At 50.5% G+C, this 26,774-nt stretch overlaps 2 protein-coding genes across 2 annotated transcripts; one reads left to right on the plus strand and one right to left on the minus strand.

Annotated features, from left to right (window-relative positions):
* The first annotated feature begins 748 nt into the window (after window positions 1-748).
* Window positions 749-3,999, plus strand: LOC149335169 (uncharacterized). Its single transcript, XM_089553759.1, has 2 exons — window positions 749-2,708; window positions 3,732-3,999. The coding sequence occupies exons 1-2, from the start codon at window positions 767-769 to the stop codon at window positions 3,905-3,907; spliced, it is 2,118 nt and encodes a 705-aa protein (XP_089409885.1). The 5' UTR covers window positions 749-766; the 3' UTR covers window positions 3,908-3,999.
* Window positions 4,000-4,671: 672 nt separating this feature from the next.
* On the minus strand, window positions 4,672-17,473 carry LOC149335170 (serine/threonine-protein kinase haspin-like). The gene is made up of 9 exons (XM_089553892.1): window positions 17,342-17,473; window positions 13,297-13,463; window positions 12,543-12,695; window positions 11,036-11,101; window positions 10,095-10,201; window positions 9,034-9,107; window positions 7,490-7,721; window positions 6,971-7,070; window positions 4,672-5,534 (listed from the first exon to the last, which is right to left on the minus strand). The coding sequence occupies exons 1-9, from the start codon at window positions 17,471-17,473 to the stop codon at window positions 5,228-5,230; spliced, it is 1,338 nt and encodes a 445-aa protein (XP_089410018.1). The 3' UTR covers window positions 4,672-5,227.
* Window positions 17,474-26,774: the final 9,301 nt, after the last annotated feature.

The following is a 26,774-nucleotide window of genomic DNA, read 5'->3' on the forward strand; positions in this document are numbered from 1 at the left end:
GGCTTCATTTTCATGCCAGCTTGGAACAATTAATGTCATGTTTTGTTCGCCTCTATTTGTATCCCTCAAATCGCATTAGGTTACAGGCTACGTAAGAAGAGCTTCCGACTTACCGGCTGGGGTAGGGGCGCAACTTCGGTGATATCGCCGGCGAACGTTTGTATGCGCCGACAGTGGCGGCCGGGTTTTCCCGTACGCGCCGCATTCTTCGGGCAAAGCCATCCCCGAGCATTTGCTGCGCTCGTTTCGCTGCCTGGAGCCAGAAATCCAGGGGCAAGGCACAACAGATATCCGTGCGCCTGCCGCGGAATTTGACGAGAGCGGGCGGCTGCAACCGCTCGTGACGCTGGGCAGATCCCGAAGAGACTCGCAGCGGCTCCGCGGAGCTCCGCGTAGCCTTCGAGGTGGCGCTCCCGTGGCTGCTTCTGCTTAGCCCATGAGGGAAACTTCTCTCCTCGCCCAGCCGCTACTGTCTTGACGCACGGTGGTGATGGTCGGCCGCGTCGAAACGAAGGGGGGGGGGGGGGGGGGGGGGAGAGACAGGTTTTCTACAAATGGATTAACAGAATGATCGGGCACACCAGGCCACACAGCACTTACACAAACGTCATGCGCACAAGCCAGCGAAAAGAGCAGAGCGCAGTGGGGCGGCTTCAGCCTTTCCTCCTCGCCTTCAGGACCCTTTATATGCTCGCTGCGAAGACGAAACGCCGCTCACTGCACGTAGAAGTAACTGTGTCGACGGTCGGCGGCTGTGGGAGTAACGATGGGTGGGTCGTTTTTATCTGCCGTTTTAGTGGTGCTTCTATCAGATTCTGTTATCAGCCACCGCGTTCGACGCACGGGAGCTGTGCCTGGAGAAGCCGAGGCAGTGCAAGTTCCGGCGAGCCACGGAAGCGTCGAAAAGTTCGACAGTTCCCCAGCACTGACGCACCTTCAGCATGGCGCACTATACGCGCCAGGAGATCACGGTGTTCCGGTCGGCCCTCAACAGCACTCGGGCTCCCACGCAGCGTACATGGCGCTCATGCACCAGGAGGGACATCCGCCCTTCCAGCAAGGGGCTGCGGCACGGCCAACAAAGTTGCCGTTTGGTGAGCCATCGAGTCAACTTACCAAGAACCCTAAACAGACAGGACACACCATCGACCCCTCACAGTTCCACCCCACCCACTCGTTCTTCGGGTGCCACTACTTCGGAGGTTGCCCGGGCGACGCTCACGGAAGTTCTCTTCCTCCCGCAGGCACAACGACCAAAGCTGCCACGTCTCTCGGCGACAGGCCTTCGGAGGGTAGCAACGTCTTGCTTGCTGACGAACTAAGGCTTCCGACATCTACTGGGCCAGCACTCGCGGACCACGGTAACACTACTGAAGGAGCGATGCAAGACGGCACCGAGTCGTCATCGGTAGTGACGGACACTGTATTACACCACAGCACTATGTCTACTCCCATCAGAAGCTTACCACCTGTTCGTGACCTCCAGTTGATTCAAGCTGCTGGCTTTGAAGGTCTACGTCAAAGAGCTGGCTCTCTTCGTCAGGCGACAACAGTCGCTGCAGAAGTCTCGGAAGGCACCTCAAAACCGCCCAGCCCGCTCGACTTGCAGCGAGGGACTGACGTCGCTCCTGGTATCGGTCATGCTTCGGAAGTGCCTGCTTCGATGACCGCCACTACTCTGGGTGAGGGTGTTTCCAAAAGCACGCAGCTCTTGTCCACAAGTACTCCTGCAACCACCAAATTGAACTCCACAGTAACTCGGAGTATGCCACTTAATGCGACCGTGGAAGTTCTGCCGCGCCAGAGTCTTGAAGGAAACTCAACTGCAGCACTTTCTTCCGGGCAGACCAGTGGCTTGACCACACAGCCATCGGCACATGCATTTAACGATTCTGACCACATCATCGAAACCACCACTCCCGGAGAAGCGTCCACAACCGTTCAACGTGAGGAAAGTCCTAATCCCCTTTCGCTGTCTACGCCTCCAAAGACAACGTCCGGAGCTGCGTCTTCGACCCTCACGACCGTGCCACCAACGCTGCTCTCGAAACGAGCAGAGATCACAAGGCCTAGCCCTACAATCTCAAGCAACGGCTCGGACCTCACGACTGCTCCGGCTATCCAGACTTCGGTAGGAGCGGCTCAAATGTCTCCCCTTAATGAGAACACCACCCAAACTTCGCAGGCGACTACCACTGCGGCTTTGCCACGCACCACGGTCGCCAGCCCTCCCACTTCCATTGCATCCGAAGGGAAAACTGAGGCTACCTCTGCCCATACGGCAGCTCATTCGACGCTTACAGAGCCGGTTCGACAGGCTACCACTGCAGGCACAACGCTGCCGCCGGACAACAAGCAACTCTCCGCCGGAACCTTGGAGCGAGTTGCCACGTCGGTTGACGGCGTTTCGACAAATAGCGTTTCCTTCCAGCAGACTCGCCCACCTCTGACTCCCGTCCCTCCCCCGATCCCTACAGCCAGGCCTACGGCTCGCCCTGACGCCTACGTCAGGCCGATAACTCAGCACAGCACGGATGAATTCGTGCCTCATCGCGACAGGGACATCGAGGACTACTACCCCGTGCACCTGCCCGGCCACATGGAGGACTTCGAGCGCCGGGGCCAGTGCGGCAAGTGCCAGCGCAGGCTCCACCAATGTGTCCAGAAGTGCTTCCTGCACCACAGCTGTGAGGCAGAATCGAACACGGGTAAGAGTCCTCTTTGGTATCTTGTCTCGCCTGTCTTGTTCACGTCCTCTTTTCAGTCGGTATGCCCATGCTGACTTAGTAGACTGGCGCATGTAACGATAGGCTAGCAGAAACTTGTGGGAAGTTTTAGATTGTTTACACGTGACGTCACGCACATGCTGGACTACAGCTTCCATAGTTCATGTCGCGGTGTGTCATCGTTAGAGTTAGACAACCGCGCAGCCTTTCACCGTTGTCCTGATAGTCGGCCTCAAATTGAAGGTCCTTGCTTGCGTGCCGTGCAAAGGAACAAATTTTTTTGCTCCAACCATCACTCCTTCTAACAAACAAGTGGCTGTGACTGCCACGAGGACGGAGGAAACTAATCTAGTGCATTTTCATCGGTATTCTTGCAAATCTAAACTGCGGTACGGCTATTAGGTTTGCCCTGCAGTGATCACCTTCATATTAATTTCGACTGCATCGCGTCTGCTATGACGTCGCAACGTGCATGACTATCGAATGCTCACTGGCAAGCGCCAGGTTTTAAAATATATATGTATACAGCCCGCGTTTTCTTTCTCCCACGGTAATTTTTTTTTCCACTGCGATATCGACATTCTGCGCACTGCATGAATGCATTCCTGCTGGCGTTTTGTTCTGCGTAGCATATGCCCCGCATACCGTAGCGTTATTGCTGTCGCGGTGAAATTTTCTTTCATGGCGTTGCGAACTCGTTACATTGCTTGCATTGCACTACGTGTCTGATAGTGCCGAGCAGAGGCTGTGTGAATCGCTAATGCACTGAAAGTCTACTGCACAGAAAACCACACCCTCGCGGCAGATGCCTTTTGGAACGCGGAAACGGAGTACATAAACTTTGTACTTGAGCTCGCTCCTGTTTCAAGGGCAACTGTCCGCGGGTTTCCCACTGTCTAATATGGCGTCGACCTTTGTTCTTGTACCCGTTCACCGTCGCAGTCTCGTCCCTGTACACTCGTGAGCATGTCTTTCATATCGCTGCCGCCACTCTTTTTCTCGCAGAGCTCTCTTGTCCCCGGATCAACGCTCCTTGCTTCCCGCCCTTCAAGCACGAGGTCGACCACTGTCGGAACAGTGCGGACTGCGAAGGCGCCAATCACCTCTGCTGTCTGGTCGGCTGTTCCCGTCGCTGCATCCTCGGTGTGCCTACGTCCCACCACTGGCAACCTCGGCCGTAGCCGACACGGCTCTTTTGAAACGCCTGCGATAGTTTACATGCACTCGTCTCATCTGAGCACTGATCTTAAATTAAGGCAGCTAACCGCGTTCGCGTGCCCTTCTTTCACAAACCCGCGCTTCTTCGCGGTCTTTTTACCGGTTTCGGGAAATAAAACATTTTAACTATGCTCCCTGCCTATTCTGATTTCATTTAGTTTTCCAGCAACCAGTCTAAAGCTGCTGATTTCAACCTCGACCAACACGGCGAACACTCGCTCTGTGTTAACTGTACCTTGACCGTCAGATGTGGCCAGATGTGAATCGACAAGTCGAAAGAACGAATCTGTTATCTAAAGCGCAGGGAAATATTTATTGCATTAAGGGGACACTCATTGGAGTTCATTAAGATTAGAATTACATGCCGGCTCTCTCAAAATAGGAAAGGCAACATTCAGCTGGTTCCCCACATGTGGCGTGCGGTGTTCTGCCAATGTGAGCGACGGCAACGGCTATCTCTCAAAACGTCGAAGATGCTTTCGAAGGGCGATTTCCACGAGCATGCTACAGGTTTCGGAGATATTAAGTCTTGTTGTGGCGATAATGCTAAAATGCCTACCCTTGTCGGCGGCAGCTCCGCCTGCGCTAATTGTCCACTGGTAACTTAGCAAACATGAACGCGTGCTTGAACGAGCTGTCGCACTTCAGCCACAGATACAAATCATGGACGGAGATGGCGGTCACAACTTTTATTGGCCTAACTGCACTTCCCAATTAAGGGCTGCGTTATTACCACCTTCGAATTCGCTAAACACATTTTTTTTTATTGAAAGTGAGGTGGAGCTGCACTAGCATATATACGTCCGCTACAAGGTTACAAGGTACACTGCACAGCCGCCACTTAGTGGCAGACGTCAGCGAAGGCACACCCGTCGGTGAGCGTTGGCATCTAAACACAAAGAAGCGAGTTCGCATTCGAGCCGTGGCAATAAAAAAAAAATGGAGCGCAAACTTCGCGACATTTCTAAATTGTTCTCAGGTGACCCTGAAGGACATACCGTCAAAACGTTTTGAAACTTTCAGCATCTTCAGCGGAGGAAATCGGATCTTCCTTTGCCGTAAGCACAAACTCCTACAGTGTTAAGCGCGCAGTGTAGTTTGGCAAAGCAATGAGAAGCAATTTGTGGAGCTATATAAAGCTATTGTCCTTCATTTGACCTTGATCGGCGCCGCATGCATCTCGTAGTTTTGATATATTCCCCCCTTGTGCCACGACTCAGAGACACCTACGCCCTAATCTTCCACCTCATTTGATTAGATGTGCGCCTAAGTCGAGCCGCAGTCTATCGTCCGTTATCGCCGCTCAAGAACGGAGACAGAGGTTTCGAAACGAGCTTCTCCAGCACCGCGACAGCCGAAGAGATCTTTCGCGACGCGCCACTGCTCTCCGTCTTGGCGAAGGCGCTGTGCGCGAACTCGGCGACGGTGGGGAACCAGGGAAGCTGGAACTTCCACGCCTGGAACGCGTCCCAGTCCCGTTCGTCACGTGGATCGTCCGGTAGGCAGAGGGCGCGGCGTTCGCCCAGCTCGCGGGATACGTGGTAGGCGAACAGCACGTTTGTTCTCGGACAGTAGGAGCCCCAGTCGTCGCTGCAACGACGGGAGGAAAGAGGTCAGTGAGATTCTTTGCGTGGTCGTCATCATTGTCATCATCATCAGCCTAACTGCGCCCACTGCAGGATAGAGGCCTCTCTCCCAGTGGTTTTCAGTGAACCCTGTCGAATTAAAATTTGCTCTTTCCCTTTCAGTTACTTATGTCACATGTGTGGGTAGATAATATTGTGGTTTATGGCTATGGTTTATGGGGTTTAACGTCCCAAAGCGACTAAGGCTATGAGAGACGCCGTAGTGGAGGGCTCCGGAAATTTCGACCACCTGGGGTTCTAAACTTCTGGAGCCCTCCACTACGGTGGACATTGAACACGTTATGATAGACTGTAAAGCTATTCATCTACATAACAGGAAGAACCTGGTGGCCTTCCAGTAGCTTTGGGTCTTAGGCATATTGAAAGCGAAACGACCACATCAGCAATAGTGACGTGCAAAAGAAGACTAGAGTAATAAAAATAGAATGTAAACAAAAATAGTGTAGCTTAGAACATGTAAAGAAAATGGCTTAGAACGGCAAAGAACAGGAATAAGAAATAACGTAGGAACTAAATCTATAGGCAGGGTGGCGCTACCCGCTGCCCCGATGCAATGGAGGTGTTAATAAAATTCATCCATACAGGCGCTTCCTGAGCGGGTTTGAAACTGAGCTGAGACTAAATAGCGCATACAGCAGCCTTGAATGATATGTAGGCTCAACCTAAATGACAGACGGCATAAAGCTGTTGGCGAAAAGCATCGTCACACTTGGATGCTTAGCCACTCACAGCAGCTGACAAGGTGCGATAAGAATTTCGGGTTATAATAAATAGATTATCAAATACCCTTGTGTACTATCGGGGACAAATGTAACTTCGCCGGTTTCGACCCCAGGAGTACGCCGTCAGATGGCGCCAGCATGCTGTGCGGCACGGTTCGGAACTCTGACAGAGAGGTTAGTTGCTTTTGCCCCCGATAGTACATACAGTGCTGTGCGCGAAGTAGTGACGAGCATATAGCCAGAAAACTGGGCAAGGCGTGGAATATGCCAAGGAATATTAAAAGGAAAACAGGCTCTTCCTGTCCGTGTTAAGCCAACGAAAATAAAAATCACAAGTGTCCTGGCAAAGGACATTTCGAGAGAGAGAAAAGACATATGAAAGAAATTTAAAATGAAGTATAAAAAAGCAATTTAATCCATGTGCCGTATATTATATTCGTCACGTGATTAGTTAATGTATGGTAATATTAGTGTGTCTTCTTGTAGCTCAGTTATTATGGCGCTGCTATATATGACAGCTCCAAAAGAGCGTACACAATGTGAGGGTTTAGTGAGGGCATTTACTATCACCTACGTTTCTGTATTATTTTACTGAAACAGGTCAGGGTGAAAAAACTTGGCAGTGACTTCCATAGTTGGCCCCTTTTTGTGCTCTTACTTGATCTCTTCTCTGATCCTCTTGTGAATGTCGTTCAGGGCGCAGTCCTTTTCGTAATCGTCCCAAAGCGGTTGGGGATCAGCAAACTGCGCATCCCCATCTGCGCAGAGAAAGCATGCGCGTTAAATGAACGTTCAGACACGATTGGTATTGGCATATAGCAATCTATGGAAAGGAAAAAAAATGTGTTTCGTTAAGAGACGGGAGCAGGGCAGAGTGGCTCAGGCAAAAAAAAAAAACGCAAGTTAATGGCATCCCAGTTGAAATCAGAAGAAAAAATAAGCATAACTTGAGTGTGTACCGTAATTTCCGGGTTCTTTAAAGTACACTGACATCGCACAGCACACGGATGTTTTTTTTTATTTCGCCTTCAGTGAAATGCAGCCACCACGGCCGGGGATTCCATCCCGCGACCTTCGGCACAGCAGCCGAACCCCAGAGCCATCGATCCACTGTGGCGAGTTCAGGAACGGATGAAACGAGCGGAAGAACTCGGAGGAATTAAGATGCCAGAATCACCTGCGTCGGCGCGAGAGGCGCCAAAGTTTCCAATGTACGCCATGACTCCCATGGTCTCTACGTTGAATGACTGTCCGGAGACTTTCCATTCGATGGCTTGCTCTTCCACTCGCTTGACGAACACGCTGTCGAGAGTGAGGTGCCGGTGTTCGAAGTTGAGGCCAGTCTCGGCCGCAGCCAGGGTCAGGATCACCTGCTTGAATACGCTCACTGTCTGCCTGGCGCTGAGTGCCTGCGGCAAGAGCGAACGGTGAGACTCATTAGAACATTCCTAGTTAAAATCGCAGAATAAACAACAACTAAGCTACATACGGCTTAGTTAGAACATTCAGAGAGAGCTGGGTGGCCCGTTGCGTGATCAATACTGCGCAGATTTAGTAAAACGAAAAGGCAACAAGTGTACAACACTAATGTCGGAACGTTAGCTGTAGTGCGAAAAGAACTTCTTAGAAATAGGCCGTGCTGCACTGGCCCTGGCAGCATCTTGGCATGCTGCCAAGTTCGCCAGACAAGCCATCGCCGCCTGTACTCCCGCCAAAACATAAACAGGTCGGGCTGCTACTGGCCCCGAAGCGTCTTGGCGCACTGCCAAGGTCTGTGCAGCGGACGGCGCCGACAACGAAGCAAAACTGAGGAACGAGCTAAGGAAGAGCTAACGCTCTAAAACAATTAAGCAGCCACAGCAAAATCGACCACACACCACAGCCTCAGCAGCATGACACTTTGTTCTCTCTCCTTCTCTCCTTCATTCTCTCTTGACCCCTTGCATTTGGAGCGGTGCCAAAAACTGAAACGGGCTGATATTTTACGGTTCTCGCCGTATAATATCAAGCAGAAGAATAGCGTCTTGGGCTGGTTGGATGCAGTTCATCTTAGGGGAAAAATTCCGCGCACAGAGACGAAGGACAAAGGAAGAGTACGCACTACGAGCGCTGGTGTGCTTTGAATTTTTGCTCTAAGTGGAAAATACCATAGGAATACGACGGCCTCTCGTGAACTATAATGCGTTTTTTTTTTTTAAACCAGACGGGCTACCGCAAGACAAAGAGAAAGACAGCCTTTCACGTGGTTGAGGCTGTTGTTGGCTGCAGGTGGTATTAGCCTTCCACTAAATCTTGCACTAAATTACGCCACCGTTGCGACGCATTAAAAATAATTAAAGGCAGTTTGTTGCCCAGTCTTGTGAACTAGCCAAGCACGCAAGCACCCAAAAGAGTCATACTACTGCAACTGTCACCATTTGATGCCCAGTTCATATCCAGAAGCATCCAGCCTTCCTCCTAATTATCCGCTTCCTATGTGGCAGTATGATGACGCCTAGCTACTGTCGCTCAGGCATCGTTACGAAAGCACTACGCGCCCTCACAGTTTTTAAGAGTTGAAGTGTAGGTGTAGTGGCAGGTGTTCAATGTACCTCTTTTAATAGTCAACATGCCACCTTTGCAAATTAATGCGCATATATGCCCAATTTCGGTCACCCTATACTGATCAGCCAGAAGACTAAGGCCGCCTAGAAAGCGCCGTTTTCAATCAGAATAACGTACCCGGATCGATGAGAGTGGAATACCGGCGTAGTCCATCTGCAACACCAGGTAAGGCTGCGGCACCTGACGATATACTGGAATGGAATTATATAAAAGGAAAAGTACTCGATTATTTAAACGTGAGCCCACTGTTGGAGCACTAAATTTGTGCGCAGTCAAAATTCACTGAATAATTAATCTCAAGTAATTTTCAGTGATTGTTGATTACTGACTGCTGGTCAGTACTCAGTAAACACTACTTCTTCATTCTGAGAAAGCACATATAGACAGCCTGCCACTGTGTCCGTTAATGTGCATTCCTCTATTTATTGACCCTCTGATGCTGTGACGCCCTCACTATATACAAGTAAAATTTTGACGACATAGATCATGTTTGCTATCCCTGCATGCAGAAAACGTAGATCTTGATAACTCTCTAGCAGAATTTTGCCTTAGGAAGATCGAATGGACACGATTTTACTAGATTACAGACGCTTCACTCCGAACAGGCGTGGAAATCACCGAGATCCATGGAAGCTTCGAGTCTTGAAAGCTGAGTGGAGCTGATTGGCAAAATTGCTAGTAGTAAGAGAAAGTTGGTGGCCATCGACTTCCACTCGCAGCAAAGCAATCTAAGACATACTTGCACAGTCGCTGCCCTGATGATTTATCTCCCACACCAAAACGATTTTGCGAGCGGTCTGAGTTGGGGTATCTGCCACGCTAGCAGATCTGCCGGAAAGGACCACAGATTAGACAAGATTACACGAAGTCGGCCACACGTATATCAGCCAAGGGATCTGGCCGATACCAGAGTGCGACTATACCACCATCATGGGACGTCCTATGAATGTCCCGCGCCTTTCCTTCAATTAATTCCATGCTTACACCTCTTCTCTACGATTAGACGACTACAATTTTTTTTATGCCGTCGATCATAAAGGCCCCCCGCTAGGCGGCGCGACGTAGCGGGCGAGCATCAAGAACCGGTTAAAGCTCTACGGTTTGCAACACGAATGGGCACCCTTGCCAACGCGCTGGCCAAAGCTTTTCCTATGGTGATTTTGGCGCTTCCAGCTCACCGCAGGCGAGGTCGACGCTTCTTCGGTCGGCTCCATGGCGGACGACGGCAAACGTGCAGCAGGCAGCGCTCAGCTCCGGCGGATAGCCGTCCCACACGCACATGGCCCTGTTCTCAGTAAGGGTAAACCCACAAAGAACGGAGAAACGAATGACCCAGCTGATGGACGAGTTTTCTGTCATTTGCTCACCGCAAGTGCGTTGCACCCTGTAGTGGAGTACGGGCTTTATCAAACGTACACAACCCAAAATGTTTGTTCCTGGCCATCGAGTTCTGAATTTACTTGGAGGGGAGAGGCACTCTGGTACTCACCCCTCGACACTTAATGATACAGCAGCCCCACTACCCGGCTTAAAAGCAAACTTCTAGGCTTCTTCACTTCCGGCAAAGGCTGTAGTCAGGGCGGAGCGAAACGCGAACACGACTATGGCGTACTTTTCTACTTTGAAGTGAGATATTCCTTTACAACCGGTTTGTAAATATGTGCCTCGGTGAACCCCTAACTCAAGAACATGAAGCAGGCTACTTGTAAACTACAGCTGAAAGTACGCAAGTAAAAGATTTTATTTTGTTTACAGGCCCTGCTCGTGTCTTATTACGACCTGACTTGAGCATTAAGCGTCAAGAGCGAGTATAATTATTATGTCCAGCAATTGTAATTGTAATGTCATCATTCCGGCTTGCTATTTCCACAAGTTTCTCAATGTGGTGGGTATTAGCGTTTCAAGTGAAAAAGTAGTATACTCAGTTTTTATTTGTGAAGTTAGGCCACCTGCCTAAACCTAGACTGTTGAGGTTGAATGAGGTGCTCAATGTTTTCTATTTTTTATTCAGGTTGAGGTTTTGAAGTTTCCAGAACTAGTTGCTCGATACTACCAAACATATTAAATTTGTGATTTTTTATTCATAGAGAGAAATAGGGAGAGAGAGAGAGTTCTGTACCTTCTGTTTAAAATAAATCCTGTAGTATAATTGGATGCCGTTTTGTCGGTGAGGCGTTCAAGAGTTCTGCGAGGAGAAAAAAGAAGCACAGTATCCCAATTCAATGGACAACGAGGACAAATTCAAGTTGACCTCCACTGATACACTACCTCGTTGTAATGGCGTACGGACTGTTTTCACCGATGACGAAGCTTTTATATAACAAGTCAGAAAATGAAAAAAAAAAAATGAAATACAGGTACCGCTGCCACCGGCCGTTTTCACAAGCAAGCAGCGGTGGCGTCGAGACAATTTTGAGTTCATGGGCTACTCATCCATCCACTTCCAAAGGGTGATCACCGAATCTCTTTCTTATTTACGTCATAAGTAGGGTTGGATTTTTCGGTTTTATTTGCTGTGAATTTGGCTGACTTTTCTGGAAGATGCCTATTTCAGAACGCAGTTTACGGTGTTTTTTGGCGAATGCATGCTAATTTCCACACATGAATTTTTTTTTTCGGGAATATAATATGATATTTCTGTGCGCTTGAAAGGAATTCTTTAGTTCATTATGCCCTTTATGCTAACTCGAGCGCTCGATTTACAAGTTAGTAACGCACAAATGGTTGCATTTTGAGCTGCACCTCTATAAGAAAATGCTATCTCCACGTAGGAAAGTAATGGAATTTAAATGATGGAACAGTCAAATTCAAGTGGTAGTTGACTGCCAAAAGGTGGGTTGTCGTGCCACAGCGCGCGACTCAGAATTGCGTTGCGCAACAGAAACGCGACAGAAATTTGTCGTGCGTTCTGATGCTTGTGTTTCGTGTCAGTGCAGGTAAATGCAGCGGAGAAACCTACTTAGCCAAGTAACTGCCCTATTGGCGGGTGACAGCAGTGAACAAACAACGATACGCTAGCCGTCGCCTTTTGGCACGGGGGGTGCATCCCGGTCTGCAGAGGTGTTCACTGCCGCGGATACCTCAGCAATACCTCAGAAATCACCTCAAATTCTCGAAGGTTAGCAATACCTCAAAAATCAAGACTGCGCCATTTAATCCAACGGTAACACCGTCTCACCACGCCCCTGTCTTGCGTATTTCGTTGTTTTCCTCCTTTCACGTGGCATAACTCGTGCTCGATAGCCAGCTATGGCTAGCTGTGCTTTGTATGTAAAAAAAATGCTCATCTGAATTCAGCATACTTTGAAACTGAATTCGGCTCACTTTTATAGCTTTTTTTCTTGTTTGTTTCACACCGAAAGTCCAACCCCTGTCGTATACGTCTGACTCGAGCGGTGGGATATAGCTCCATATTTTCTCACCGGTTAACGAACGCGTCTTCACTGCTGAAAGAACGTCAACACAGGAAAAAAAAAAGCCACATATAAAATCACGTTTCGTTAAGAACAAGAATTCGATGTAGCCGTCCTCAGTGTGCTTTTAACGCCGCCTAGCTGTAGTTATAAGTTGACACAAGAGCGGTACAGCAGGCGTCCAAACGCTATACTTCTGTATTATAGTCCTACCTGGCAATGAGCAGGTGGTTCCAGAGCTGCCTCGTGTAACGGGCGATGTACTCGACAGGGACCACCTTGAGCACGCCGGTGCCGCTAGGAGTGCTAGCTCGAAACACGTCCGAGTGCTTCCCCTCGTCCGTCTTCACGAAGGCGCTGGCACCCCTGCACCGATTTGCACCAGAGCCGCTGCTTTGACAGATAGCGCGTTGTCTTGCAAAACAATGCACCACGCCTCCTCCTCCCGTCTGGACCGCTTTATACCACCCGCCAGCCACGCGTTCTCGGTCTGACCGTCTGCGCACATGGTCTGCACAGCTGTTTTGAGTTTTGGCATGGCCTCCGAGATCACCTGCATAGATAATCTCGGAGGTCATGGTTTTGTCTGCCGAAAGAAGGCAGACGCCGCAAGGAGCGCCAGTTTAAGCTATAGATTAGGTTAGGCTAGGTTAGGTTAGGTTAGGTTAGGTTAGGTTAGGTTAGGTTAGGTTAGGTTAGGTTAGGTTAGGTTAGGTTAGGTTAGGTTAGGTTAGGTACGGCGTTGCGCGAGTTGTCGTCGAAGATTGCGAGCGAATTTTGTGCAGCGCGCCTCAGAGAATGCGCGGAAACGGTAAGTTCGAACGACAGATGGCGACGGTTGGCATTGCCAATTTTTCATCGGTGGGCTCAGAAAAGAGCGTGTTTTCGGACACGACATACTACGACACGAGCGACGTTTACCACTAACAAAGTCGCTATCACTGTGGCTGCTCTCATCGTCACTTACATGCATGCGAGGGCTTCGGAGAATGTGGCCGCCGACCTCTGATCGCAGGCGTCCAGCAGCTGGCCGAACAGCTCCGACGTCCCCCGCATGTCGAGTGTCTCGTCGGACGCCTGCAGGTTCTCGGCGAAGGTGTCCAGAACGTCCCGCACGAGGCTCGACAAAGCGTCCTCGAGAAACGCGCAGGCGTCCACAAATTAGAACGTCGCAAGTGGCTCAGTGTGCTTCGTGATACACGGCGCAATGATCTATAAGGGCCGGTGATGCAGAGTTATGAGCACGCGCATCTAGATTGCTGGAGCGGTGTGCTGTGGAACAAATGGAGTGGAGTCTTAGCTCAGCTGCTTTATCAATGGTACAATGCAACTGCGAGAGGGAATTTGTGTGCCTACGCACCTTCGCTCCAGCGCAAGCATTGTGTCTATTGAACTGGGTACCTGCTTAAAAATTACACTTTTCTTTTGCTACGGCGCAGGGTTCGAGGGCTCTATATCAGCGTGCTCATGGCTGTACTGGCCACAGTGGTTATTGTTATTGTTTATATCTAAAGAAAACGCAACGAAATTTTAGCAGGGTGGTATCTCCTTTCTCATTCATTTTTTTTTCGCCTGTTTGCCTTCGTCGTCACCGCTGTTGATACCAGAGTAGTATAGAAACCGCAGAAACATGGGACCGGTTGCAGGGTAGAGAGGTATAGCGCATTTTTCGAACTGTGAAGTTGAGCCCGGATATGTCGCATCCGGATATTTCGAATTATTAGCTATATCGAACACATATATATTATCCGCCTGAAAAATCAAGAAGGAAAGTTGCGCAGTATATCGAACTTAAATTTCGCCGGTCGTTTAGTATATCGACTGCGAGCCGTGCCCCTGCAATTGGCGTTTATCCTGTTCTGGCTCTCTTCGATTACTTTCCGCGTGCGCAGATGGGTGGGCTGCACGGCCTTGGGCACCTGCTGGCAGTGGGCGCATTTGTTTTTCAGTCCCGGACTGTCCGGGACTACTTGCGGACTCGAGTCCGGTATTTGTTTTTCTCGGGCAGCCCGAAAGCTCCGCCCACCTGCTTGCATCGCCATAGCAACGCGTTCGTTTTTAGCCTATGGCAGTCCGCGGGCTGCTTGGGCTGCTGAGAAGGCAGCAGACGATAGCTGCGCGCCGCGCTGGCAGCCATATTAAGTTAGACTCCGTGTGCATTTTGAGTGCTTTTCGTGTTCCTGGAGGTCGATATCATGCGTTGAACCTTCACATGAGCTCCGTAGCTCCTCTCTGAGCCATCGCAAGACTTTTTGTTCTTGCATCTTCGTTTATTTTCTTGAAATCCACCGCACACTGACGCGCGTTCGGAGCTGCGAGCGCGTATTGTTCGCTCGTGTCGTCAAGAGGCTCTTGGTCGCTTGTTTTGCCACATGCCGTCTGTACGCTTACCTGAAAGCATCGCAGGTGAACCACTCGTATACTGGAGCAGCTATAGAGCTTGTTGTCAACATTTTTGCGGAGGGTTTCGTCTATCTGCCTTTCCGCAACGAGTTGGGCTACTTTGTGCGAACTTCGCCGCAAGCAGTAGCGGCGAGCATACCTCCGAAGCTGAGTTCTGTAATGCACCTACGCTAAGCTGACAGTACAGTCTTTAAATCGACTCAGTATCATGATCAAGCGCACGGCGTTGCTTCGGCGTCGTAGTGGCCGTGGCTTGCATCGTCTGCTAGCAGATGACAGCGTCCTTGTACGGTAACCGAGGGGGAGCCCGGCTCTGGCGCCGAGTTCGAAAGCAGCCTATGGCAAGTAGGTCATGTGACCATGACGCTTTTCCTGTCCGAGCGGAAGCCGAGACCTGCCAGCAAGTAGTCCGGGACTGGAAAAACAAATGCGGCCAGTGTGAGCGCTGTGAAACCACGCGACTAGTTTCATGAACGCGTGGTGTGTTCGGGGTTTTTGCACTCATTTACCACGCCACTTATGGCTGTCATGCGATGACTCCAATCTAACTAAAGCCTAGCTGCGGCCCTCGCGTGACGTTCTTCGCTCTTTTCGGTGCCGACGCCATTGCGGAAACCAACAGTATCTTAATTTTAACGAGCGATTATTCTGTTTGTAGCGTACAGGTGACAGGATTAGCCATATTATGCCAGACAGTGGATGTAGTTCCAAAGCATCGCCCGCAGCGGCTTCGATGCGAAGCAGGTTAGGCCTAGCGTGGCCTAATGAGCGGCGCGGTCTCCCGGCATTCCGCTAGGCGGCCCGTCATTGCAAGAAGAACGTCACTAGAGATACTGCAATTTATCCTAGCTTCCCAGTTGCAGATAACCTCGGTTACAGATATACAGACGCCCGCAACACACACACAAGCAATAAGAAACGCTAGCCAGTTTGCACTCGGCCTACAGAGTGGCACTTCAGCCTACTCACATACGACAGTTGCAGCCAGGGTCCCCTACAGTTCTAACGAATCAACGGCTATAACGAAGAAATTACGGGGGCCCTTCAACTTCGTTATAACGAGGTTTAACTGTACAGGTATCGCCGCCGGGCCCTTTTCAAAATAAAATTACGGGGATGTCGACAGAGCCCTTTTTTTTTCCCGCGAATCCCTGCACGCTAGGATACGCCGTCATACACTTCTAAACGGTGATCATGGAGTCCTTTTCAGCCTTGACGTCACGAGTTTGAATGAGTTGTAGGAAAATATTTTAATATAATTTTCTCAATAATAAGTGCTGCCAAAAAAACATCAGCATGCCAGAAATAATCAAAGAATGTATTTTTATTAAAAACAAGCTGGCTGGAATTTTCCATTTAAGTATAACGATTCTGATTAAAAAAGATGCCCAGGCTTAGCTTGGTTAAGCCAAGAATGCGTTGCATATTGCGCGGTCTTTTTGCGCGAGGTATTGCACGGCGGCAACCGCCACCAAGCTCAGGCGTCTTTTTTTTTTTCTTTTTTTTTCACGTGGTTTGTTGACGTCACGTCACGTGGTTTGGTGGCTGCCCGGCCGCGCCCAAGGGCTGAACTGAGTGATTGCAATATGCTACGCATAAAATAGTTCGCATTAAAGGGACACTGAGGAGAAATTGAAGTTGGCTTGTATCGACAGAATACCAGCTCCTGATTACAAAAACGCCACTCATACTGACAACAAAGCTCTTGTAACGTAGAAAAGAGCAAGAACCAAAATACAGGTATCGCCGCCACAGGCCAAACTCGCAAGTACAAGCGTCATGACGTCATATAACAAAACAGTGTTGCAATGGTTCTAGCAACGCTAGGACACGAGAAGCACAAATCACTGAGGCGCAGCCAATGCATGCGCAAATCTCCTTGACGTCGCCAGATGGCGCCACGTGCCGGGCAGCTACGCGCTCGCCTGAAGCATCGGGACCAATCAGCGCCTGCTCGCCGGCGTTAGGCGGGCTCCCGGTATTCCGCTAGCGGTATCAAGGTACACGGTATGCTAAAGTTGTCTATTTGCGAGAACTTCGTTGACGACTTCGAGAACGAGATCCATCGTAACGCTCGCAAAACGCCGGTGCAAACGTAAGCGAAGCGACTGTAGCGACGGCCGCAATAGCCGATAGATGCCTTCAATGTGCGGCCGGCGGTAGCTTTCTTTTCGGCTGCTGCTAGGCCGCAGTGCTGGCGGCCAGAAATCACGGAGTCTGCATCACGTCATGGCACGTCATGTTTCACGTCACTTAGTCCTCTGTCGTCATAGCCGAATCCCAAGTTTGAATCACAGCGGCGGGAAGAACCTTTTCAACTTCGAATCCAAATTTCTTAGAAATAAATGCATTTTTCGCTGCCGGCCAAGTGGCAACAAAGCCATGACATGCCGAACTATCAGATTTTGCTATAAAAAATATATTAATAGTGCTCTCCTCAGTGTCCCTTTAAGCTGCTCTAACTGGGTGCTTTATAGTTCCAGTTAAGCATTTTCGCCTGAGTTACTAGACGGCGTCTCTCATAGCCTTAGTCGCTTTGGGACGCTAGACCCCATAAACCAAACCAACCATAAACCAAACTAGACAGAGCAATGCGTGCAAGCACTCACTAACACAGTCCCTTCGCCATCACTCTCCACGCTTTCTTCGGAGCTTTCTTCGCTGTTGTCATCCATGCGTACCGGCCTGCTTAGTGAGCCTTGTCTCTGGCCCGACTTCGTCGTGCCGTTGCGGTTCTTCATGCCTGCGACGAAGCTATCATTATAGCTTCGTCGAAGCTATCATGTCATGATCATGCGGATCCTGCCTGCCTGCCTGCCTGCCTGCCTGCCTGCCTGCCTGCCTGCCTGCCTGCCTGCCTGCCTGCCTGCCTGCCTGCCTGCCTGCCTGCCTGCCTGCCTGCCTGCCTGCCTGCCTGCCTGCCTGCCTGCCTGCCTGCCTGCCTGCCTGCCTGCCTGCCTGCCTGCCTGCCTGCCTGCCTGCCTGCCTGCCTGCCTGCCTGCCTGCCTGCCTGCCTGCCTGCCTGCCTGCCTGCCTGCCTGCCTGCCTGCCTGCCTGCCTGCCTGCCTGCCTGCCTGCCTGCCTGCCTGCCTGCCTGCCTGCCTGCCTGCCTGCCTGCCTGCCTGCCTGCCTGCCTGCCTGCCTGCCTGCCTGCCTGCCTGCCTGCCTGCCTGCCTGCCTGCCTGCCTGCCTGCCTGCCTGCCTGCCTGCCTGCCTGCCTGCCTGCCTGCCTGCCTGCCTGCCTGCCTGCCTGCCTGCCTGCCTGCCTGCCTGCCTGCCTGCCTGCCTGCCTGCCTGCCTGCCTGCCTGCCTGCCTGCCTGCCTGCCTGCCTGCCTGCCTGCCTGCCTGCCTGCCTGCCTGCCTGCCTGCCTGCCTGCCTGCCTGCCTGCCTGCCTGCCTGCCTGCCTGCCTGCCTGCCTGCCTGCCTGCCTGCCTGCCTGCCTGCCTGCCTGCCTGCCTGCCTGCCTGCCTGCCTGCCTGCCTGCCTGCCTGCCTGCCTGCCTGCCTGCCTGCCTGCCTGCCTGCCTGCCTGCCTGCCTGCCTGCCTGCCTGCCTGCCTGCCTGCCTGCCTGCCTGCCTGCCTGCCTGCCTGCCTGCCTGCCTGCCTGCCTGCCTGCCTGCCTGCCTGCCTGCCTGCCTGCCTGCCTGCCTGCCTGCCTGCCTGCCTGCCTGCCTGCCTGCCTGCCTGCCTGCCTGCCTGCCTGCCTGCCTGCCTGCCTGCCTGCCTGCCTGCCTGCCTGCCTGCCTGCCTGCCTGCCTGCCTGCCTGCCTGCCTGCCTGCCTGCCTGCCTGCCTGCCTGCCTGCCTGCCTGCCTGCCTGCCTGCCTGCCTGCCTGCCTGCCTGCCTGCCTGCCTGCCTGCCTGCCTGCCTGCCTGCCTGCCTGCCTGCCTGCCTGCCTGCCTGCCTGCCTGCCTGCCTGCCTGCCTGCCTGCCTGCCTGCCTGCCTGCCTGCCTGCCTGCCTGCCTGCCTGCCTGCCTGCCTGCCTGCCTGCCTGCCTGCCTGCCTGCCTGCCTGCCTGCCTGCCTGCCTGCCTGCCTGCCTGCCTGCCTGCCTGCCTGCCTGCCTGCCTGCCTGCCTGCCTGCCTGCCTGCCTGCCTGCCTGCCTGCCTGCCTGCCTGCCTGCCTGCCTGCCTGCCTGCCTGCCTGCCTGCCTGCCTGCCTGCCTGCCTGCCTGCCTGCCTGCCTGCCTGCCTGCCTGCCTGCCTGCCTGCCTGCCTGCCTGCCTGCCTGCCTGCCTGCCTGCCTGCCTGCCTGCCTGCCTGCCTGCCTGCCTGCCTGCCTGCCTGCCTGCCTGCCTGCCTGCCTGCCTGCCTGCCTGCCTGCCTGCCTGCCTGCCTGCCTGCCTGCCTGGAGATGGCCCGTAACCACGCTGAGTGCTTTTAGGACTATTTCCACCCACCTTCACCGTAGCAGTCATTCTCGTAATCGTCGTTGTCCTCGTCCCAGACGTCCTTTTTCCCCAGGTGACTAGCAGGCCGCTTAAAGTTCATTGCAAACGGTCCCTTGGCGGTCCTGGCATGCAGCGCTAGCAACGAGCTCACAAGAACTTGCAGAGATGTTTTGGCGTAGGACACAATGACGAATAGCAGTTTGCACAACAGCCACGCCACCAAGCAGCCACACAGGAGGACACCGATACCGACGCTGTCGTCTGCATCGAGCCACTCTGCAAGCGGCATGGCAGTCTGTAACAGAGTGTCGCACAGCATCATGGAATGCGTTGAACTTGGCGGTCAATGCGGGTAACGGCTACAATGGGTGAGGGGCGCTTCCAGCATGCACGGTTTCCAGCATGTTTCTAGAGTCAACGCAAAGAATCATGGGAAAGTCGCCTGGTACCGCTACTTCCAACTCCAGTTTTCTTATCCTGCTCTCTTGGTTCATGGAAGTCATTGTGGTAATATCACTCTGTACTAATTTATCTATACTACAACATCGCCGACTGCACTGTATCAATGCAAGACCACTGCGACGTCTGCTCTTCTTTGCTTCAAGGTGTGTTTTCGCACGAAATGCAATTCAAATAACTAAAATGGTACGAGGCTCTCTTTGTGCACAGTAGCATGTATGGGTCGTTTGCTAGCCCACTGACAGCATATAGTATACACGCTGCGAGGAAAATACATATATCGTCTGCTCAACTGTACAGGTTTCAGTACTTCGCAGTGCGGTGAAAATACAAATATATATAATGACCGCTACGTTAAACTAGATAAAACGCACGTGAAACCGACTGCAGCACATACAAATATCAGCGAGATTACGCCGTCATTATATACGACAGAACACACTTACCTTTGAGGCTTGTCGATTTCTGCACTGAGGACACGCACGTACGCAGCACGCGCTGATCTAACGATGATGCCGTACAGTGAGTTATGTCATATATAGCAAATAAATTAGTGAATAAAAAATGCCGGCATGCACGACGACTACCATACCACAGGCAAAGAGTGGGAGAAAATTGGAACCGGAAGTATCTGGCAGACGATTTTTCCATGATTCTTTGCGTTGACTTCGCAAACGCACCTCACTCATTACGCATCAGCTACGGCATCAATACTAAATGAGTTATACCGCTATATCACTGGCCTTCAAGTGTGCTCGGCTACTGACGTTTCCAATAAGGTCGCCCTATTGATCGCTGGACTGATGTAAGCATCTGGCGCTAACAAAGAGGTAGAGCAAGTTCGTTGAACCGGTTTGGAGCAGTCTGAGCGTCACTGTTTAAAAAAATTGGTGTGGTTTAGCTCTGGTTAAACCTGGTTGGTTGCAAAAGCAACAGAAGCAGTAGAGCAACTAGATTCAGATATAGACTCTTCGACGGTGACTTCCATGGCGAGACTCCTCGAGGAGCGCGGCACGACCGGCTCCTCGTGGCTGCGGTGGAGAGAGAGCAAGCTGACGTCACGTGTCGCCATAGCAACGGAGAGGCTGACGTCACACCATCTGTTAGGCGCGGCGGCGGCTCCTCGAGAAGCGGGGGGTGTCCACGGACCACGCGACGAGCGGTTAGACCTGGCGTAGTATTGCTTTCGCAATAAAATCGAGAAAAAAACTCTACGTTTAACCTCTCCCTTGTTCGCGCTCAAATTTCGGATCTAGGTGGCATTTAGCGGTAGTTTTAAAGCGATAGCATTAAAGGCCCCGTTACCCAGAAAATCCGGCGTCGGCGTTGTCGGCATTGTGAGCGATAAATCACCGGTATAACTATGGCAGGTGGTGCCCAGAGAGCAAACTAGGAGGCAGATGGGCCACCTGGGTCACGTGACCTAGCGGCGTCATCACAACCTGCATGCCGGATAGTGAGCAAACTGCCAACCTTGGCAGTTGGCAGTTAAATTAATGATTAGTCGTTGGGAAGGGCAACCTGGGCGCACAAGGCCCACCGCTGGGAGCACCTGCCATCGCAGGGCAGTGGCGCATCGCTTAACAGCTGGGCAACTGCCCAGGAGGGGTAGGAGGACTCCCACGTATCTATAAAGGTAGAGCAGAGAATGACCTTCTGCATATATGGTAATTAACTCATTACGCTATCGCGCCATACATTTAAGGCGGAGCTTAAGTGGTCCCTCCTTTTTTTTTCTCCGATTTTCTCTGAGCAACGCAACGCGAGGTATATAGAGTTGACCTCAGCTTTTTACCGAATCAGGCTGATGGCACGCACACGGCGGCAACGAGAAGAAGCGAACGATAAACAACGACAATGCGGACACGAATGCAGCAGCTATATAATGCCACAGGAACACGTCCTTTCGTATATGTGTTCCCTGTCGTAGTTTTATGTTAGAACTCACTAATAGATTGAGACGCTTACTCTCCAAAAACTACTACTACCCGCTTGCCAGTAATCAAATGTTCAATACCGCGCTATGGAACATAAGCGTCTGGATGAACTCTTCTGCCAAGTACAGCCGCCTCACTACCACCCCCGACCCTTCTTGAGTACACCTCACCTCATCCATGACCGACAGAAAGGGATTGTGCTGGTGGCTGCAGGGTTGAGGCGTTTCTCGTTGAGTTATTTCGGCCGTTGAATTGTCTTTTGGAGATAATTGCTATTAACCTCCGTGGGGAGCAAATTCTTGTTGTTCTTCAGCAAAAGCTGGTTGCTTCTTCTTCTTCTTCTTCTTCGCCTCTTTATAATGGCACATACCCACGTGGGGGGATTGGCCAAGGTATAGTGGTATACATAAGGAAATTTTCATAGGATTACGACAAAATATCGGAGCCAAACGTGAATTTTGAAAAATGTATCCATGAAAAACGTCAGAAGAATATTTGAAGTTGCTCTCCTTCGACTTCGTCTTCGGGTTGATAGCACATAGGATATGATGCATGTCAGCTAGGTGTTTCAACTTAATCGTTTAACAGAGACGCATAGCACACCCTGTGTAGATATCTTTATGTGTGAAAATATTAGATCGGAAATAAATCCGCTCCCAATAGAAGCAGTTTGGTGCAGTTTGGTGTATCGTGCCCTATTGCATGCTGTTCAGACGATGTGGCTATGATGACTGCTGATAGCATATTTTCTCGAGAGCCCACTTTTCGCTTCACATGGAGTTTATAGCACAAACCTGCCCGGAAGTTTTTTGTCTTGTTTTGTGTTGTTTTACAGCAAAATTAAAAAAAGGGCTTTCAACTACTGTAGCGGTGTTGACGCTGTCTGTTTCATGTACAGCCTGGCTCAAAATTCTTCAGGTCACATGTCAGTGGCGGATCTAAGAGAGGGGTACAGTCACCCCCACCACAAGCGAGAAATTTTTCATAGGAAAACCGTGCTTAAAGCCCATTTCTTGAACCAAAAAAGTCGAAGAAAAAAAAAAGAGCACGCCCCGATTGACGGCGAAACTTCGGACGTATTGGTGCGCCGCCTCGTTCTCAGGTTGGTCCGACTGAGCGGGGACCCAGAATAGTTTGATCTGGCGGGTATTCGACTGATGTCAGAATTTACTTAGGATTTTAAAGCCTGTGGCGAAATTTCGAATTGCTGTTTTAGAATGGCTGATTATGCATTTGGCAGTGGCGGAGACGATGACCAGGGCTATGGTAATCTCTTCGCCCTAGAGGTTGCACGTATTTGTACAGTAGTAGCAAAATAGTAGTAGTAAAATAGTACTGGACGTATTTGTAAAGATGAAATAAAGACGTCTAAGGATTCACTCTTCATACTGCATTGCCAGGAATTCTAAAAACTAATCCCACAATGCCAAACTCTACTGTAAAATGGTCTGCCCCAGCAAGAGACTAACCCTAATCTACAGGACGGAGACCACCTGCTCGCCCCATTCGAGACTGCAATCCATTCACCATGACATTTGCCACTGTATTCGCTACTGAAAGGAACATACTCCTGTCGTGTATCTCACCTCATTCTCGGTGTGTCAGAATGCCGGATCTGGCTGTGTCTCCAGAGCGAGTTTTGAAAGCCAGTCACCGTCTTCCTAACAAATCGAGCCCTGGTCCCGATGGTATATCTACCAAATTACTAAAAATTACTGCTCCACATTCACCCGCTTTTTATTGCAACTACTTCAGAAATCTATAGTTGACAATACCTTACCCTATGTTTGGAAATTCGTGCACGTTACCCCCATTTGCAAATCCGGCAAAAGCGGCGACTGCAGTATTTACAGACCAGTGCCATTAACGTCAGTACCATGTAAAATCGTTGAGCACATTCTGTACAGTAATATCATGCGGCACTTAATAAATAACGATCCATTTTTTCTATTTTCAGCGTGGGAAATCTCGTGAAACACACCTTTTCGAACTCATCACTATAGCTAATATTCACTCGGTTATTCACTCATTAGGTCAGATTGATGACTTCATTGATTTTTCGAAAGCTCTCTACCCCGTTCCTCATTAGCGCCTGATTGTAAAACGTTGAACTTTTAATCCTGATGAAAATATTTTAAATTGGATTCAGAATCTTTGAAAAGACAGATCGCAAGCTGTCCTACCAAACAACGTTGTTTCATCCCCCAATGCTGTTAAATCTGGAGTCCCTCGGGGATACGTCTTAGGAGTACTATTATTCCGGTTGTACATAAATAATATCCCCAATAATACCTCCTCACACATTTGTCTTTATGCAGATGACTGTATAGTTTATCGTCAGATTAATGAACCTAACGATTCTCGTCTTCTACGGGGGATCTGAATTTATTATCATCATGGTGTGACGTGTGGTTAATGCAAATTAACGATAAAAAAACCATGGTAATGACATTTACTACATGCCGCTCTAATGTATCATTTTCTTCCATATTCCATGACTACAGCGCGACGAACGGGACAGGAAGAAGGACACAGGCAGGGACCCAACACAGCGCCGTGCTGTGTCCTTCTTGCCCCGTTCGTCGCGCTGTAGTCATGGAATATCGGAACCAACTCGCCCAACAACTTACCTTGTCAAATATTATTTTCTTATAATATCAACAATGCTTTCTTTGAGCGGGTAAATGAGTTAAAATACCTTGTTGTCATCATGTCAATTAACTTGGCATGGAATCAGCACTTAGAATACACATTAGTAAGGTGAGTGAAACACAAGGACTAATTCGAAAAACAGTCTACATGGCCACACCAGACACTACGCTTCTGGTGTACAACACTCTAGTCAGACCGCAGCTGAAATATGTCTCTAATATTTGGAATTCGCATCAGGGTTATTTAACACATTCTCTAGAATTATTACAGAACCGTGCAATTCGCTTTATAGCAAGTAACTCAGCAAGCAACAATTATAGAAACTAAACTGATTTAGTTCCCCGTTGATGACAGTACACTGTTATCGTTTATGTAACTTCGTTTATTGCAAGAAACAAGAAACAATCAAACTGTTCGTTAGGAGGGGAGCAAGAGCTCGAGAAATTACATGCTCATCGTTGGGGCTCCCCGATCGTTCTGCCCTTTTCCAATGCCCCCTAGACGGAACAGCTCTCCGCCCGTCTCAACCTTTGGCCCCTCTCCCCTCGGGTTCCCAGAGTCCCGTCACCCGAGGGGAGCCGCCGCCGGCCATAAACAAGCGAGAGGTGTCTGGTTTTCGTCTCGGAAGGCGGGCTTAAGAGAATGACATACAAAGGACACACAGGGTAAACATGAAAATAAAACGTAGTTTCAACAACAATAGTGCTCCGCTCCGAAACTTGTTGAATCTTCAGACACTCCAGCAATAAAGACTAATTTCTTCGCTCACTTCTTTTTCCAACTCTACCACAGACTTCAACACTTTTTCAAACTCTACCACAGCACTACCACTTTCTGACTCGAAAAGATTCGCTCTCCTTCGAGGTGCGTTCTCCTCAACGCACCGACCACCCATTCAGAATATATCTACCGCATTCCAGGACTAACTTATTCAAATTCTCACCTTTGCTTTTAGCCATTAAACTTTGGAACGCCAAGCTGCCAAGAGACGTTGCGTATATTGATACTATTGCGACTATTGCCAGAGCAAACGCGTCCCTGTCCGCGTGCTCCGCATCGTCCACGTGCATTGCGTGTTTGTCGATGGATATCGTTTCTTGAATCGCTTTAGATCGTGCCTTCCGTCTACCCTCGTGTGGTTCTGCATGAACGTTCATGGGCAGATGAGGGATTGTTAGAGTTTTGTGGATTTGCCTAGGAACCAGTCGAATGGCGGTATGCCCCTCATGACATGCGAGCTAACTAGGGTGAGTCGGTGAGTTCAAACAGCCCGCTCATGAAGGATAGGGGCACGTGACTGCGCCTTGCTATCATGCTTGCTACCATGCTCGCTACAAAGCTAATCTACCATGAAAAAAGAATTCATAGACTTTAGAAGCGCCCTAATTGAGCTTAATTATTTCAAGCTGAAAATGTTTTCCAGATATTAACTCTATGTATGTGAAGCCACAAATTCACTCAAGTCAACGCAATCCATCTTGCCAGCCGTCGTGTTTTTGACTTGGATCGGATTGCATTGATTTTGATATGATGTTAATGATAATGATGCCACTTCTTGAAACCAGCTGCTTTCGTCCACCGGCGCCGTGTATGTTTCTTGTCGCGTCTCGGAGAGATAAACATGTAGCTACAGCTGCTGGCCCCTCGTCCGTCACGGCCGGGCATTCGTCGTGCGAGGAAGACGTCAGGTGGTGGCTCAGACGAAAATGCCACCGCGCGTCAGCCGAGAAAACCGCCTCCGAATCGTCGCGCTGTCCAAGAGTGGCAAGTCCGTGCGTGCCATCGCCGCCGAAGTCGGCTGCGCCGTCACCACTGTTCTGCGGGTCATCCACGCGTACCGCGACGAGGGCCGCATCAGCGACGCTGCGCGTTCCGCCAGGCCCCGTGCCACCAACGAGTTCGAAGACCTGATGATCATAGCGGCCGTTGTCGACGAGCCCTTTCTCAGCGCGGGCGAAATCAAACGCGAGCTGGGTATACCGGCCAGCGAGCACACCATTCGCCTGAGGCAAGCTAGGTTCAGTTTAGCATGAGCGAGCCAAGGGTCGTTTTGCCTCGGACACTCCCGACCGGATGTTCTTCAACTGTGTCGCGCTGTGCACTGCCGTTACCGTCTGGCACTTACGAAAATCTCGGGCTAGACATTTAAGCCTGGTTCTGTTAGCTTAAAATTAGCAGCGGTACTCGCGTTTAGAAACACTTGTCATCGTCATTTGGTGCCAAACAAAACCTGCACCGCGCCCTGTGCTCTTGAAAGTATTAGATGGGAATGAGAAAATGATATCTCTACTATCATTTTTCCATGTCCTATATCATTTTGTATCCTATGAAAGATTGTGGATGACCCCCCCCCCCCCCTTTTTTTTTTTGGCTTGCCATGAGGTGCCAGTTTCATATGTCACACTGTGCTGCATATTTCACGATAGCACAAGGATGTCACTGATAGTTGTTGCCACTTGAACACACAGATTTTATCTTTAGTACCATGGTGGCATATCTGAGACAAGCTCTTTCTCAGTTTTCTGAGCATGTACTGCACTAGGGGCGTATATTTGTTGGTGGTTTTACGTGTGTGTAACCTCTCCGATATTGCAGTCTTTT

This window comes from Amblyomma mixtum, chromosome 7, assembly GCF_055824585.1.
Source record: "Amblyomma mixtum isolate Tamu chromosome 7, ASM5582458v1, whole genome shotgun sequence".
NCBI lineage: Eukaryota > Metazoa > Arthropoda > Arachnida > Ixodida > Ixodidae > Amblyomma > Amblyomma mixtum.

Bases quoted from the DNA above. Each gene is read 5' to 3' on its own strand.
- LOC149335169 (XM_089553759.1), top strand. From the start codon at position 767: ATGGGTGGGTCGTTTTTATCTGCCGTTTTAGTGGTGCTTCTATCAGAT. The intron at 2,709-3,731 runs GTAAGAGTCCTC...TTTTTCTCGCAG, and splicing joins TGAGGCAGAATCGAACACGG to AGCTCTCTTGTCCCCGGATC.
- LOC149335170 (XM_089553892.1), bottom strand. From the start codon at position 17,473: ATGAAGAACCGCAACGGCACGACGAAGTCGGGCCAGAGACAAGGCTCA. The intron at 11,102-12,542 runs GTAGGACTATAA...TTCTCCTCGCAG, and splicing joins AACCACCTGCTCATTGCCAG to AACTCTTGAACGCCTCACCG. The intron at 10,202-11,035 runs GTACAGAACTCT...TACTGAGAACAG, and splicing joins GGATTTATTTTAAACAGAAG to GGCCATGTGCGTGTGGGACG.